General features: G+C 39.5%; 1 protein-coding gene across 1 annotated transcript in view; it reads left to right on the top strand.

Moving 5' to 3' along the window:
- The window catches only part of VWF (von Willebrand factor), a 143112-nt gene that overhangs the window by 60244 nt on the left and 65143 nt on the right, over positions 1-17725 (top strand). The window contains exons 20-29 of the mRNA XM_080391421.1: positions 77-215; positions 1868-2002; positions 5188-5334; positions 5986-6126; positions 7749-7868; positions 8485-8641; positions 9246-9404; positions 10578-10713; positions 13350-14689; positions 15455-15574. Coding sequence (XP_080247547.1) covers positions 77-215; positions 1868-2002; positions 5188-5334; positions 5986-6126; positions 7749-7868; positions 8485-8641; positions 9246-9404; positions 10578-10713; positions 13350-14689; positions 15455-15574 — 2594 coding nt within the window. The remainder of the gene's footprint in view (positions 1-76; positions 216-1867; positions 2003-5187; positions 5335-5985; positions 6127-7748; positions 7869-8484; positions 8642-9245; positions 9405-10577; positions 10714-13349; positions 14690-15454; positions 15575-17725) is intronic.

The raw sequence follows: 17725 nt of genomic DNA, 5'->3' as shown, positions 1-17725 counted from the left end.
GTACCTTGCATTCCCTTGCTTATTGTATACATTGGAAATAATGATAGCTGTCACTGACTCATTTTCTCTGTTACAGTGTGTGCCGTGGTCGAAAGTGGGAATGCACCAAAAATACATGTGATGGCACCTGCACTGTTATTGGTACAGCTCATTATTTGACATTTGATGGATTGAAATACAAGTTTCCAGGAAATTGTCAATATGTATTAGTTCAGGTAAGAACATGTCAAATGCCAATGCTGTCTGATAATGTATAAGGTGTTTTACATGAGGAGAGAAGTCCAGCATTTGGATAAATCACAGCAAAATGTTCTTAATTACTAAGCCAGATGTGTGGTAGGGGAGATCAGAGCTTGGTAATGACTTCAAAGATGCCTTGAGAACTTTAAGGTTACATTGTGCTCTGTAGAAATGAGTTAAGTTGTCATGTGTCTAGCTGGCAGTCATAAATCATACGATAGCAGCATGGTATAGGAGGGAGCTGTCTGAATCTCATCTCTAATAAGGGATTATAGATATCCATAAATCAGTCTTTCCTCTTCTCCACTAGCCTCTTTATCCTGTAGTGATAGCTTACTGTCTGACTGAGACAAGGAGTGCTTGGTGAACCTTCCCTAAATGCATTCAGAACACACTCTGCTTGTTCATTGTCCTGTTCCATGCACCAACCTGTGTAGAGTGCATTGGTAATATTGATTTTCTTCCCAGCAAAGAAGAGAGGTGGATAAAGGCACAGTACACTAATATCAACCTGCAATTTGTGGGAGCAGTCAGAAATTTAGAGTTAAATAAGGTTAAGGCTTATCTACAGATGCAAATCATCATGTATTTAAAAATCTGTGTGCAAAAGAAGAAGGATTTACCTGAAAATTTGGGCTAACCCTAGATGGATCCACAGAACAGTGTTCTGCAGTTACAATGACATGTTTCTTGGGTGGGCTACTATTTTTCCCGCAGACTGTTTTCATAGGCACATTCCTCCTTGCAGAGGAGGAATTCCTGGGGCAGGAAAGTGTGATAAACCTGTCTCTGGCTAGGTCTTTGAAATATGCTCCCACCTTGATGCCAGCTGGATTACCTTAGAGGAATGATCACTCTGACACTCGTGAGAGCTCTGTGTAAAAGTCTTATGGGCAGTAATAGCATACAGTACTACAAAACTACTTAAAACGAAAATGAGATCTGTTTTCCTCAAATAACAAACACAACCTACAGACAGAATCTTTTTCTTAAAGGCGTGTACTGAAAAAAACCTCAAACAACCTGCCAAAAAACTGAAAGGCCTGAGAGTCATGAGTCATATAAATATATTACTAACTCTCCATGCATCTCAGAAATATTTGACTTAAAAGAAAATCAATACATTAAACTATATAATTGCTCCCCAAGAAATAGGTTGACATCATTGTAATTATTATTCATGTACAGGTGGGAAAACATGGGCATAAAACTTTTTGCTCAGGACTGTGCAGCAAGTTTCTTTCTAACCTAACCTTCTAAGCTGATATATTTGTTTTATCATTAAAGTTTCAGACTCTTGTTTTCCACTGTTAAATCAACCAATATCTGTGTATTGAAATGTATGCTGTGCATATTGTACATCTTTAAAATATCACAGAAACTGTAATAGCATGGATTCTCCCTGCCAAAAGATACCCTGCAAAATATGCATATGTGTGTGTGTCACTGGCAGTGTGGCTCACATTTTAAGGGGTGGACCACATGAGTGTCAACACTAAGTGCAAAATAAATCGGTATAGGAACAATTGGCATGCCAACATATATCCTATGCTTTTTCTCCATAGAGCTGTATGTGTTTTTCAAATGTTCCACATTAATGACTCATTCATTTATTTTCATCTGATAGGATTTCTGCAAGGATGATTCTGGAACATTCCGGATACTAATTTCAAATGAAGGCTGTGGCTTCACTGGAGAAAAGTGCACCAAAAGGGTTATTATTCTGTATGAAAGTGGGGAAATAGAGTTGTTTAATGGAAATGTACGTATGCTTCTGTTATCTTCCCCCCCCCCCCCCCCCCCTTTTTTTTTTGGGGAAAAGAATTTGATGTTGCTTAGTAAGATGAGGCATGAATGACCTCATGCTCAGTGGTTCTTAATCATAAAATGAACAGATGAGCAGGTTTATAATTATCCACTTTGCTCCCAGAGGTATAATGCCATTTTGGTATTTCTGCTTGATGCCAACAAATTTATCTCAGATAAGATGGCTCTTCAATGTCAGCTCATATGAGGAATGTCCTTTCTAAACATGGGAGGTCTAAATCTATTTCAAGCTACTTTAAGTGCAAGGAAGAGCTAAGAGGTGACTGTCCTATGACTAGTAAAACTTGAGAGTTAATTTAGCCATCTGAAGGACTGACCACACAGGAAGAAAAGAAGTCATGGCTCTAACAAGCTGATACTGCAGAAGCAAATATCAACTGTCCTTTCCCTTGTTAAATTGTCAGATGGAAAATCTAGATGACAGGATTCTTCTTTTTTCTCCCTTTCCAACCAAGAAACACTTGAAGAATTGACCAAGATTCACTTCCACTTCCCATGTCTCCCTTCATGGCAGGAAAAAAGCTTTCCGAAGAGCAGAGTTCAGGTTTTGCCTTGAGGACTGTAACAATTAAGACCGTCTGTGTGTTCAAACATTACAGAGCTACAGTGGATCATAGTGTTTCAATCACTTCGTTTTCAGGAGTACTGTGCTCTGAACTGGCATCTGGACCAGAGATTTGCAAAAATGTTTCCAGCGAAATGTGAAACCGCCCTACGTTTGCCTTGTTCTGCAGCAGACAAAGCTGTACCAGGTTTTGTGTAGCCTGCAAATTGCCTGCAAATTGCTGGGTGCCACTGACACTTGACAGGAACACTTAAAACATGATCATTATTCGGTGTCTGTGCAGGGCATCTTGACAGCATATGGTCCATGTAGGCTTTTGGTTGCTGGAAGAATTGAACATAGGACATATTGGTTGCCCAAATGAATCCTTCATTTCTGCTGGTAAAGAATCCCCTGCCTGGGTGAGGGTGAATAGGAGTGCAGGGATCATTCCATAGAGCCAGGCTTTGTCTGAAATCTTTAGGTGACAGACTTTCAGAAAAGCTGTGGTTGCATTTGGACACCTAAAGAAGGGCCAGAAAAGGCAGGCGGTGATTAGGAGTCCAGCAACTCCAGCAACAAAGCACATTTGGTTCCTGAGAGAGTATGTCCTTGCAAGAGCTAAGTCTGCAAGAGCTAATCCTTGACAATTTGTAGCTGTCTTTCTAGAGAGTTTAAGGCTCAGTGTCATATCCAGAACAGTTTTTCTTAGAAATAACAGCAACTGAAGGAGAGTTCAAGGAAAAAAAATATATGAAGACCCTTAGGCAAATTCTTACCCAGTCCTGACTTCCTACACTCCTTTCCCACAAGAATCCTTAGAAGCAAGCTGGAGAATCAAGTCTTTTTTTGCCATTAAAATGTTTTCAAGCAGTAGTCTTTTAAGATGATACTTTTTCGAGAGCAGCTTTTAAGTAAATGGGGACTTAATTGAAGTATCTGCATGTTACAGTTCTGGCTCATGTTAAAAAAAAAATTATCACAAAATCATTTTTGCTTTTTTTGAAGCAAATAAATTTGCCAGTTTGCAAGGTCAAAGTTTATGACTTCATGGTTGGGCAAAAAGCCTCCATAAACATAGAGATTCTGTATTTTAGGTCAACCTCCCAGTTCAGCTTTGTTCTCTGATTTTTGCCTCAGTTTGGAAAGACAGTAACTACTATATTTAGAAGTTAAGTGTTCGAGTGTGACGCGACTGCATAGTAATATGGGCATAGGAGAAGATGAAAAAGCTTTCAGTTTCTAAAATATGTTTTAATATATTCTTTCCTAAAGACACTGAAGGCTCTAAGGCCCTCTTTAGGAAATCCCTGTAGGATGTGAACTGTCTTCTCTCGGGATAAAGGTTTCTGATGATAAACCAGAGATGAAGAGAATTGAATTAAAGTGCTAAGCTTTTACTGAGTTGAGGAAGAAAGAATAGTGGGATGAGGAAATATTTTGCTGTCAAACTAGGGAGTGGGTGAGTGATTTTTGGGCTTCTCTTTTGCTCTTGCTTTAATCACTATTTGTACTGATTGAAAGTTTTCACCTGCCTCTTCCACAAGTAAGCAGTTTTCAGTTAATGCATTAATAGTGCTTAAAGTAACAGCCGTGCCAGACCTTTCTCTCCAAATGTTGTTAATAATCCTATTAGAGTTTCCATTGAAAGGGGATTATGGTGTGAAAGAAAGCATTTTAAATTAATCTCTTACCTTCTTAGTAGCTGGAGGCGGTGAATTTGCAGCCAGATGGAAAGAGAAAGAGGCACACAGGGGCAATGAAAGTGATGGAAAAACGAAAAGACACTGAAAGGAATCTGTCAAGATTTTTCCTGTTGGTGTAGCTGGGTTGGGAAGAAGGTCCTTCCTGACTTCAGAATCAGGCTCTTGTCCTTCAGAGGTCACTGATGCATGTGGTTCGCCCAGCTCATTTTACACTTAAAACCTAGCCAGCCCTTTTGTCGCTACCTTCCTCAGGAACACAGAATTATTAGTTTCCTAAAAAGATTAAATAAGAATAAAACATAATTATTCAGTGAACCATTGACCAATTACTGAACTGATCATTAATGGGGAGTACTTATATATAAAATAATAAATTATAATATAAATATATATAAAATATTATAAATATATAAAATATAAAAATTATATTATATAAATTGTCCTCTTTATCAGCCTTCCTTCTGTTTAGCAGTCATTGATTTATGTATCAGCATTTGTGGTGAGTGTATGTTATGCCCTGGGAGCCCGAGGGACGTTCCCACATTCAAAATTACAGAAATGCAATGAGATGGAAATACCATACTTGTATTCAAATTTTCTGTTCAGAAGTGTTGTTTCTAAGGCAATAATTTGTCCACAGCAACTTTTCAGTGTAAGACAAGCCTGTATTTGGTCTCTTACCCATACCTGGCTTACAGCAAGTGCTCTGGAGCATCTGTATAGCGTATGGGAATTATCTGTTCTTTGAAGAAGAGCACATTTGAAAATAGCTGTTAACCTATGAGCACATGTTCCACTTGGGTAAGTGACCTACATGAAATAGCAATTAGAGACATGGTCAATAGCACAATGTGGGTTTTTTTTGTTCAGGTAAACATCAAGATACCTCCTAAAGATGACAATGATTTAGAAGTCATAAAGTCTGGCCGTTATTACATCATTTTGCTGGGCAAAAGCATCAGTGTGACCTGGGATCTGGCCATGGGAGTCTCAGTTATCTTAAAAGGCAATTTCAAAGTAAGTGTTTTTTGCTTTACTTCTTATTCTCACTAAAGAAGAGACTTTACCCTGTCTCTGGGGAATAACATTTTCTATGCAGACATGCTGATAGATTTCCATGGAATATTACGTACTTGTGTGAAAACAAAGGCTTTTTTTTTAGTAATACCTTAAGGGTTGCTTACTTTCCCAGTAGTTCAACTGTAAGGGGTAAATTCTGGGTCATTGGAGATGAGCTATAACAGAAGGGATGAATGTGTGGTGCCTCAGAATAGCTATGCCTTGAGTGATTTCTTCTGTATTCCAGAAGAGCAGTCTAAGGAGCCAGATTTAGTCATGATGGCAATAGGACAGTCATCTCCAGAAATAAAATGGGATGTGGGCATGCACTCCAAATAGAGCCAACAGGCACCACTGATCAGAACTGTCATCTCGCTTCCTGAAGTCCTTGGAGAAAGTATGGTCCTACTTTCAGCTAAACAGAATGGGAATAGGAGCTAAATATTCTCTGAGAGAGACTATGTCTATCTTAGTGAATTTGGCAAGGCCAAGGATAATTCAGTTTTTAAGCCTCGTGCCATTAAAACACTAGGCTAAAAAGCCTTAACAAAACCCTAAGCCAGTCTACAGATGTAAGATTTATATATTTTGTGTTTCTTTCCCTGCAAGGATCAAGTGTGTGGTCTGTGTGGAAATTTTGATGGAATCCAAAACAATGATTTGACCAGCAGCAGTGAACATCTTGAAGTAGATCCAGTTGACTTTGGGAATTCTTGGAAAGTTAATCCATACTGTGCTGATGTTGAAAAGGTAATTGCAAATGGACTGTGAAAACTAATTAATACCGGTTACAGTATCACTCAAGAGTGGGCAAAGAGGTTTGAAAGGATAAAAATAAAGAGAAATGAACCCCTTCCCCTACATTTTTGCCAAATAATGTTATTTCTTGAAATCTGATAAAAGATCAATTAACTCACTCTGCGCTGCCTGGCTTCAGTTGAATGTTAAAATAGCCAATCTGTACGGTAAAGGCTGTTCGTAGAGTTTGCCAGCCCAGATGCTTGAAATCCAGGTATAACTGTAAATCTCATTTTAGAGCTTAATCTAAAAAAACCCCAAACAGCTGTAATTTCCAGACAGGGGGAGTTCAGATAAAAAAATTGTATTTTCCTATCCAAATTTCTGTATCCTGAATCTTAGTCTGTCTGTTTATGAACCACTGGATGCACAGGTTAATTTCTTTCTATATGCTTCTTGATCTATTTTAAAGAGCATTCAGTTATTACTTTCAGATTGGAGAGGCTTGAACAGAAAAAGCAAGATACAGGAGGGCGTATAAGACCGTATTGCCACTGCTTCTGACTTTAGAGGAGGTTACCTGCTATCCGAAAGTGTTATCTGTGCCCTGGTGCCAGAGATCAGGGGATTTCATGGGGTACTAGTTATGCTACATGTGAGAGTATACTTCTTTTCTGAATGCAGAGTTCTAAAAAAATGAAATTGAATAATAAATTTGTCTTGAGCTGACAGATAATTCTGGGCAAAAGTATTTCCAAACCAAAAAGTGAGAGGAAAGAACTGGAAGGCAACTTGTTTTGACATTTGTAAAATGAAGCATTTCATTCAGATGATGCTTTTAAGACAGAAAACTTTCTCTTGAATATTCAGCTAAATTTTCAGAGAGGGGGAAAAAAGGCCTATTTCAGACCTTTCCTTAAGATACGCACATTATCAGAACATAAACCAAATGATTTATTTTTGATCACATGAAATCTTTTGTGTTAGCTTGCTAATTATGGGCAAGTGTGACATAGCCACAGTATTGTCTTGCTGAATATCACTTTTTTGATACAACTTGATTGGAGCACAGAAGTTGTGATAATGTGGAGTGAGACTGCAGGGTATGACTGGGAATGAGCAACTTCTCATTTCAGTGTAATAGCTGTAGGACGGAACCTGCAGACTGTCTTTGTGACAAGTGCTGTCTCAATACTACTGCTCCTTGTTCTTAGATAAATTCAATGGGAGAAGGAGAGACGACTGAGCCAGTCTTATTCAGCAGTGGCCTTGGGTATTGTCTGCTGAAGACTGGTCATATTTGAGAATCTCGACGGCCTTCTGTAGAGCTGTGAATGATCATTTTTCAGGACGGATATTTGGTACAACGGGACTTTGTGTAATCAAAATGCCTATGTTAAAACTGCAGCATACAAGGTAGAGCTGGAGAAAATGTAGGAGGTGACCTACTTTGCATTCTGCTGTGGCAGGATCTATGCCTGTCATACAACAGGCTGAAACTTTACTCAAAGAAGCAATTTCCTTTGTCATGAAAAATTGTCTAGGGCTAGTGAGTCTGTTACTTCACTCTGAAGAGTCCTGAGTTCCTGAAGGCAAGGCTAATGCAATGTGTACTTGTCTCTTAAAATATTAAGCCCAACCGGGAACAGACCTTGATGCCTCCACTGTGTAATGGAAACATAGTGAAGCAGGTGATGGTGGAAACTTCATGCAGCATTTTGTCTGGGGATCTCTTTGAAGAATGCAAAAAACTTGTGAGTATTGTGTCGTGTGTTTCACATTCTTCAATTCTGCACTATCTGTGCTGACACTAATGACAGCTGAGGGGAAAAATAAGGTTGTGCTGACAGCATACAGGACTTAGGGGAGGCTGACTAGTTGGTGTTCTCATCTCTGACCCTGTCGTGTAGTTGGTGCTTCATGGGAAAATGCAGGATACCACCTAGTAGTAAGCTACAGAATAACTTTTGCTTGAGGGAAATTTTGCTCAAGACCCCAGAGACTGGCACATGAAGTCAAGCACAAGGGATGAGATTTGAGGGGAGGGGTAGCTGAGCTAATGTAATGGCATTCAGACTGCATTCTACCCAAACTGATGCACAAGAGGGTATGGGGACACGGCCCAAAACCATATAAAGTTACTCCATATGAGGAATATTAAGGGACAATAAACTATGGTGTCTATAGCAGCTTTGAGAACATGGCCCAGTCTGAGTCCTTGCTGCCGTTAGCAGAAAGATCTGCACTGATTTAGCTGGCACTTCAACTCCTGGCAAATGGAGCAGCCAAATCATCTGAAGGTTATATGTCTACAAGAAGGAGATGAAGGGAATCACTGAGTGTACTGTACCTCGTATTTCTCTTTTGTAGGTGAATCCTGAGCCCTACATAGATATTTGCATGTATGACACTTGTGCTTGTGAATCTATTGGGGACTGTGCTTGCTTCTGTGACACTATAGCGGCCTATGCACATGCCTGTGCACAAAAAGGTGTTGCTGTTCACTGGAGATCACCAGCTCTGTGTCGTAAGTACAGGGTAGATGAGGAAGTATTGGGTGAAAAGGTTCAAGCTTTTAATCAGTAAGTTGTTGGCTCAGAGAGACTGTTCTCATCCAGCTTTGCTCCCTCTTATATCCAGAGAAGTTCACTCTAGTGGGACTGCACTAGCAGCTCACACTGACATTTCCAGTCCCTTTTCTGTTTATGTTCAGAGGCATACCTGGAAAAAACATTCCCTCAATTAGGAGATATAGTAGTCTGTGGTACAAACAAATCTAGAGGAGGAAATGGTTTCTGTAATATACATATATTTTTTTAATTAAAGCTTAAAGTTTGTTTGTTTTTTTTTTTAATTTCTTTCATCAAACCCAAGTATCTCTGGTTAGAGCAAGTATTTCATTATTTGAAAAAAGATGCAGGTGTGAAGAAGTGGCCTACCCTGGATGTAGTAAAAAATAATATAGCGAAATAAATAAATAAATTTAAAGATGGAAATCTCTTTTTCTGTATATGTGTGGTCCCCTTTAGACTGGATTTGGTGGTGTAGTTCTGAGAGGCATCATGAATGAGAGGCATGGTGAATACACTCTGCTTTGATTATTTTTTCCTCTGATTCTTTTACTGCCATAGCACAAAGCTGTGAGGACCTGAATAAACAGGAATTAGATTATCAATGTGAATGGCGATATAATACCTGTGGACCTGCTTGTCCTATAACGTGCCAGCACCCGCAGCCTTTGGAGTGTCCTCTGCAGTGTGTGGAAGGATGCCACGTACACTGTCCTGCAGGTAAGTCCATCTTTTCCTTTAAGGAATTACTTACCTTTTTTCTGCTATGCTTCTGGTATTTGTTGGTATTGCTGTAGAGTTTTTTGGATTTTTTTATCCCTAAGTGTTCCTATTGCATGAAAAGAGGTCTTACAGTCCAGAAAGATTCACAGATTTGTAAGGCAAGAGGTTGCAAAATACTTAGATGTAGCAGTTAATTCCTTAACAGGCTTACTGACATGTTTTCACTGCAGTTTCTTACTGCATAAGGAGGAAGGCCGTCAGGCACCCTGGACTGAGTTTGTGAACTGAGCTGTGCATGCCAGGTGAAGGGCATGAAATGGTGCCTAGAAGAGGAGAATGAAATACTACCAGCAAAAACAAGAGCAGATAAGAATGGGGTGATAGGAAAGGAAGACAGGAGGATGAGGGGCTGTGTAGCGACAGAGGTTGTTGACTGTAGTTAAAGTAGGGTACGAATTTGTGTTGAATGCTCATAAGTGCTCACCTTCAGCGTAACTACTGCAGTAGCAGAAACATGTTGTCTTGACCTGCTTACTATCTCCAAGGCTCTCGTGCTGCTGAGAGAGCCCAGCAGGCATCCTTCTGTGAGCTTGGGTTTCCAGTTTAACTGTTCCTGACAACAATCTTGTTGAAAGGTGAAAGGGAATAATATGGGAAATACGGCATGAGGGAGAAGAAAGACAAACAGAAAGGGAAAGAGTGAAAGACAAGTGAGATCCAAAAGGAGAGTGAAAACTCAGATGAATAAATAGCTCCTAAGGGCAGAATGAGGAGGTGTGAAGGCAAAGAAAGTAGGTATTTTAAGACCCCAAATAGCTATTTTGGGCCCTGGTATCTCTGATTAGAGTATGGTAGGGGATACTGGGAGAAATAAATAATACATATGTAAAAAGAAAAAATGCCATTTTCTCCTGTCCTCTTCAATGCTTTCTGGGTACTGGCAGTTGCAGGTTATGCACTGAGTTAAGCACTTCCAATATCTAAATAAAAGTGGTTATGAAGAAAGGAAATATTACCCTGTGTCAATCTGGCAGTGGCCGTAACACAGCACAGTATTCAGAACACTTGAGCCCAACTCTGAAGCCTTATGTTTTTCATAGTAGGGTAAATGATTAGTTTTGCAATTCATAAAACCTGGCATCTTTATACTACCGTGCTGTTTTGAAACAGGGAAAATACTTGATGAACTGTCCCTGGATTGTGTCAGTTCTGAAGACTGTCCCATGTGTGCAGTTGGAGATGTCAAGGTCCCGCATGGAAGGAGAATAGTTTTGAACAGAGAGGATCCACAGCACTGTCAATCTTGGTATGATGGGATTATGCAGTGAAACAGCATGCTGTTCAGTAGGATGAAGGGAGGGAGATGAAGCACATCCATGTGAATACGTTTTTGGACGTGACTTTTAATGTACTACTGAAGATGAAGCTTGGAAACCATCTTTTATGTCAAGAAATAATATTTATTCACATGCAATCACATACAATGTGATTCACATACATATTCACATACAAGCTGAAGCTGAAGTTTTTCAGTGACAATAGGGGTTATAGGATGTCAGCTGAATTTAAGCAAGTAAAGTACTTACATTTCTTTCGAAAAAGGCCTTTTCCCATGTGTAGGTGGCCCTGCTGGCTTCAGATATTCCATTTCTTTTTGTGTAAGGTGTGATTCAACATCGGTAAAGCCATCAGACTCTTCTCTTCTGCCAGTACTAAAAAAATCCTACATATAGTACAAGATCTGAATGTGCACTCAGTCTAGAACTTGCTGAGATTATTAGCAGTTGGAATTGTGTACTATTGTTGGAAAACCAATTTCCTCAAGATTTTAAGATGATATCCCATGGCCTGGTCCTGCATGCATGCGTTTCACATACGATGAAATTAAGGGCAGGGTGCACCATGCTGTGCACCATGCAGGATGAAGGCCTTCAGCTGCAATGGGGCACAGACTGATTTTCATTCTGTACACTGCCCAGTGGCATATTACGCCATGACCTGGAGTATCTGGAAGTCTGGCATTCTCCAGATGTCTAGACCCTTTATGGATACTTTCAGTAGTCACAGTGCTGTGAATACAAGGGGGTTTTCCATCTTCTATTTTGACTGTATTTAATAGAAACTGAGTTGTAAAACTGCAGCAGCTATTAGCCTAGACTAACGCCTTAGCTCCAAGTGCTCTGAACCTCACAGAAGCTCTGAATGGGTATGAACTTTGAATTCCTGGCCTCCTGCCAGGGCTGGCGTATGTCTGTCTATAAACCCAGGGCATAAGACTGTTAGGCTAATCAATTAAATATATATATATATATATATGTATTTTAATTGTATACACGAAGAGCCTTGAATTCCATCAAAAGGTCAAAAAAGAGCCTTCACAAATGAGTCTCTGTTCCCTAATTTTTGTAATCCTTAATAATAATTTATCTTAAATGTTGATACACTGGCTGCTGCTCACAAAAGATTTCAGAACATTAGGAAAACTTACCTCACTAGGGAAACATCCTTTTGCATATCTGTCACCTAATTTAGATGCCTACACCATCTGTACAAACAATAGAAAATATTGCACAAAAATGAATTTTATAGCAAATATCCAAAGGAAATTGGAAACTAGAAGAGGTTCATTCATATTAGGATTAAAATAATAAATCTTCTGTTGCTATACCTTAATGCCAAAAGTAGCTGTGTGTTCTTCAATTAGGAATACACTAAAAGCAGCTTGGAAAGAACACGGTACTTAAACTAAGGTGCTACGTGTAAAGTGGAGTCTTTTCTTGGAAAAAGGGCAGCTTCTTCCAGTATTGACTTGTTTAATTTGTACACCCTTGGTTTTCTCTGGCAGTGAAAACAAGCATTTTTTGGTCCTTGCCCTTTCATAAACTTTTCCTGTTCTGTTTCTTGGACTGTCCAGTACAACAAGGAAAATATATTGACTGAGTCTGTATCACCCTGTGCATAAGTACAGTCACGTTCTTTGCTCTGATAAGTGAAGAGAGTCATGCAACTAGGAATTAGAAGGGCAGAAGTGTTAAAGCCTTACTGAAGATAGAAAGAGATGAATTATAAACAAGTCCCTAAAAGGTGGAGTGTGGCAGAGGTGAAAAATCTCATGGTGGTACAGAAGGACGAATAGTGGAAAAGGCAGAGATGGAGGAAAAAAGAAAAATGAGAGCTGAAATTGGAAAGGGGAAGAAAAAAATTTAGTAAGAGAGGTGAGTAGAAATGGTGAGGGAAGACATAGGACTAAAAAGCTATAGGTGAAATATGACATTTAATATGAGAAGAGGGACTGAAAAAGAGGACATGGTAAATAACAGTAAGATAAGAGAGACATAAAAAAAAAATGGAGGATGAATGTGTGCCAAAGCTGTGTCCAAATTAAAATAATATCAGGAAAAAGAAGAGGAACATAGAGCACTGTAGAGGTAGAAACAAAGACCTCCTTATGGAGTCTGTTAAGTTGTATCAGAGCTAAAAGTGTCTTTCCTACTCTGGGATTTTACTTTGTGTTAGCTGCCTCCAGTTTGCCTCATGTTTTGCTTTCTTATGAAGCAAACCAGATCTGCCAGTTCAGTCCACCAGTGGCTTGTAGGCAGCTGTGTTGCTGAAGCTTAGTGGGTTTCTAGACAGTTTCCAGACACAGATTGTACATATTCTGCCAAAGGCTCTTGTAAGGAGTTTCCTCTGACAAACAAGTCATAGTATGTCACGTTTCCTGATCTAAACAAACATGCATTAACATACAGGGTTTAGCTGCACAATACCTTGTGGGGAGTTGTGGGGAAATGGGATGGGGAAAACATCCTTCACATCATGTTTTGGTTTTGTTGTGTTTTTGAGATGTTTAACAGTTTCTGTACGGACATTATTTTATTATATGTGGGTGACGTTTATTATAAGCATTGATTTTTTTCCACTTAAATTTGGTGATTTTTGTAGTCTGTGTGAAGGGAAGAACTTAACCTGTGTACCATGTGAGCCAGGGGACGACACCCTAATACCGACAACACCTGCTCCAGAGGAGGACATTGAACTACCACCCAGTGAATACTCATGTAGCAAGATGATGGACTTGGCCTTTCTAATGGATGGCTCTAACAAGCTGTCAGAGGAGGACTTTGAACAGCTGAAGACTTTCATAACTGGCATGATGAAGAAACTCCACATCTCCCAAAAGAAAATCCGAGTGTCAATTCTAGTGTATAGGGCTGGCCCCACAATCTATCTTGGCCTTAAAGATATCAAAACAAAGTCCCAGATGAGAAAAATTGTCCAAAGCATAAAATACACAGGTGATGAAGTAGCGTCCGCTGCTGAAGGCCTTAAATACACTGTGTTTCACGTGTTTGGAAAAGCAGAAAGGACCAATGCTGCCAGAATTGTAGTGCTATTTATAGCAAGCAAATCTCCAGGAAAACTCCGCAGCCTCCTGACAGCTTTGAAGAATAAAAACATTGCAGTAATACCTGTGGGGATTGGACCGTATGTTAATGTGGAGCAAATCAGGTTCATTGAAAAACAGTCACCAGCTAATAGAGCCTTCCTACTGAACAACATGTTAGAGCTGATGGAAAATCAGGATCTCCTCATTGATCATCTATGTGATCTTGGACCTGAAGAAAGTTCTCTGTTACAAGCTACATCTCTTCCAACAATATCCAGTGTCCTAGCTCCCACGTGGGGACTCACAGCACCACCACCCTTTTCAGAAAAGCCCACTCGCAAAAGGTTGGACATTGCTTTTATTGTGGAAGGATCTGACAATGTAGGGGAGGAAAATTTCAAGATTGTCAAAAAGTTCCTTGAGAGGGTGATCACAAGAATGAATGTGGGACAGGAAGATATTCATGTTACAGTCATGCAGTATTCAGAGACTGTGACTCTGGAGTATTCCTTCAGGGAAATACAGTCAAAGGAAAGTATTATTGAGAAGGTGAGGAGCATACCCTATCAAGGAGGGAAGGCTACTAACACTGGGAATGCCCTCGATTATATTTCCAAACACACATTTACAGCAGTGAATGGGGGCAGGCAAGACGTTCCTCACTTGGTGTATATGGTGTCATCCAGTCCTTCCACTGATGTTATCACACGACCTCCCAGGAGCATAAATGTTATTCCCATAGGCATAACCCCCAATGCCAATATTCAAGAGCTCAGAGAGATCAGCCAGCCTAATAACCCGATTATCTTGCATAGTTATAGTACACTTATTGAAGAAGCACCTGAATTAGTGCTGCAGTCGTGCTGCTCTCGTAAACTTTGGACAGAAATTCCAGGTAAAGTTGGATGCATTTTCCGTGTAATTTGCTTTTTCCTCTGTCCTGTCTCCTCCGTTTCCCCCTCACATCACTGAAATTTGAAGGGTTCCCATATCTCATTTGGTGTTTTGTTGTCCAAGTGCCAAGAAAAGAGCATTTATCTTCACTGGAGGCTGAGAATGCTGCCCCAGTTCAGCAGTACCAAGCACGGACCTGCAGCCAGCCTTCTGCAGGTTCAGCAGTCCTTGGCTCCATTGCTTAGTAAAGTACAGTAACTTTCAGATAGGTTGGAGGGTTACAGACAAAAAAAAGTTATTCTCATCTGCCTGCCTCAAGCAAGTGAAATTATACTTCCTTTTTCCTGAAGAAACTTCATTTTGTGTGTTTGTTGTGTTTTGTTTTGTTGCTTTTTTTAGATTTTTCCCTGGTAGTGGGTGTGATGTGGTGTGTATTTTGTAGGTTGTTGGTTTGTTTGTTTGTTTTTTTTTTTTTTTTTTTTTTTGTATTGGTTTGGTTTTGTTTGCTGTTGGTTTTGTTTTAGTCTCCTGAGAGTAAAATAGCATTAGTAGAAAAGCAGGAATTGAAATACCCATGTATCCCACTGAATATAAATCTCAAGGTTTTCCCTAAAGAGGCATCACTTATGGCTTCAACTGATCGTTATCCTGCTTTGCTTTCCCAAAATGCAGGTATCTCTGCCCTTTCTGCTCCTACCAGTAAATTAGCAGATGTTAACTTCTGGTTATCATGCATAAATAACCTCCCCCCATCCTCCTTCCTTAGAGCTGTGCAACAAACCAATGGATGTCATGTTTCTTCTGGATGGAAGTTCCAATATTGGAGCATCAGAGTTTGAGGAAATGAAAAACTTTGTACGGGCTTTTATTGAAAGGGTTGAGATTGGTACGTATCTGTCTGTTAACTCAAACACATAAAGACATTTTGTATTCTTTTGCTTATACAGGACAAAACAGCTGCTCAGTATACGTTTTTTAATTTTTATTTTTAAATTACTTACTCCAATCCTTCAAAAAAATTTAAGTTTATACTGGGAAAATCAGTCTAGTAAAGCTCTTGGTTCAGATGCAGTTCAGTTTCCTCCCAAACCAAGCTGTTCTGGTTCAGGTGAGTAAAGGTTTGACACCCAATTCAGGGAATCGTGTGATGAGGAATAACTTGGACAGCAGCTTTTGTGAGTGCTGCCCTTTATACTGTACTGGACATAAGAAGTATGTGTGCCAAACAGGCACGGAGGTGGTGGAAATTTAGCTGAACTGTTACTCTGTGACAGAAAAGCAGGAATACATTCTTGTTTTCAGTTCAGTTCTGGATCAGGTTCAACAAACTGGAAATTAATAGTTCACATTCTGATCTGGTCCAAGTAAGAATAGATAATTCAGAGGGGTTTTGGTTCAGGTTTGGTCCAACTGCAAGGTTCTGATCTTTGGAACAGGCATTTCTGGTTCTGACCACCCTTTTTTTGGCTAACCAAGGCTGCTGGAACTGACTTTTTACAGTTTATTTCCTGACCCGTGTTGAATGACAGACACTTTTTGGGAGTGCTAGACTCACTCTGCTTGCACAGTATGTACTGGTAGGAGGTACACCTCCAGTTAGGTCACTCAGCAAAGATATCAGCGCAGCCACCCTGGCAGAATGCCATACTATCCTGCACATACATGAAGGGACCCTGTGGCACATGTAGTAAGTTAGGACATCTCGTGCACTTGCACCAAGTCCATCTGCATGGCAGGGGCTGCACAGGATCCTGTGCTTTCCCAGTTGCATTTGTTTTAACAAACAAGGGTTTTTTATGAGAGTTGTACTTCAATTCAGCTTTAAACCATTTCCATGGAGCAAGTGCTGTTGCTGCTAGTGTTTCCCACTGGCGTTGACCTTTTGTATTATACCTGTGCTTTCAAAAGAGTTGATTACCAGCACTTGTACTAAATAGAGAGCTCATAGAGGAAAAGTATAGCATTTCTGTATGTCTACAATAACTTAGATTTTTTAGAGATTATACATGGAAGACACTGTGCATGCACGATATAGAGAAGCAAGCCAAGTGAAATAAACACAGACAATAAATCAACAATTTCTTTTAGCCTAGCTGTTTTCCTTATCCTTGAAGCCTGTAACAGCAAATGTTACATCATTAACAACAGGACAATAATAATGTAGCTATGAAATGGCTTCTCACTACAGCCTTGACTTTAAAATTTTAAAGACAACTGCAGAAAAATTGTAAAAGTATGGTGAGTACATGAAATCACAATTATTATTAACTTCAATCTTAAATATTTTACAAAGCATTGATAAAGAATAATATGCTTTATACATAAGTATCTTCAGTATACAGTAGAAGTCCTTCTAAGACAATGAAGAGAGAGGTACAGCCGATGATTATAAACAATGTATTGCCCAGTTCAGTTCTGCAAGTCTGATATATATATTAACTGTCTGTATGAACCCTCTGTTAATAGTTTCATTCATACTTATGTAATGTATAGGCAAAACTAGGATGTCAGAGAATAGCAGAACTTGGAATTTCTCTTCATTCACCATTGCAGGTCATGTTCCCGGGGTGCACTATGTCCCATGCTGCAGCCTGATGCATGTCACTCAAGTGATGTATGGCAGAGGGAAATCTGCATGAAATGTAGTCATCTGAGGAGCTTGGCTTATGAGACAAATGGGGCACCAAACTACTGCTCTTGCAAGACAGTATACACATTATAAAAAAAATGTTTAGAAAATTTTAAAGTGGAAAAGGAACAATATTTGGAGATCAATAAAGTGAGGTTTGCTAATCATGGTCAAATTGATCTGCGGTAAAAGACTGCATGCTGATTCCTGACAAAAAAGCAAACCGTTTCTAGCAGTTCTTGCATATTTTTTCACCTGGGAATAGTTCAGTTTTAATCATTTGATTGAAAATGCAGCTTTCACACTGATGGAAAATCACTGTCTAGTTGTGCTTAATGTAAAACACAACCATAATGTATCCTTTAGATTTATTTTAAGACATTTGTATGCATTGCTTAAAATGTTTAT

The sequence above is a fragment of the Falco punctatus genome (assembly GCF_963210335.1).
Source record: "Falco punctatus genome assembly, chromosome: 6".
In the NCBI taxonomy this organism is placed as follows: domain Eukaryota; kingdom Metazoa; phylum Chordata; class Aves; order Falconiformes; family Falconidae; genus Falco; species Falco punctatus.
The sequence above is the reverse complement of the archived record's forward strand: the minus strand, read 5'-3'. Positions and strand labels throughout refer to the sequence as shown.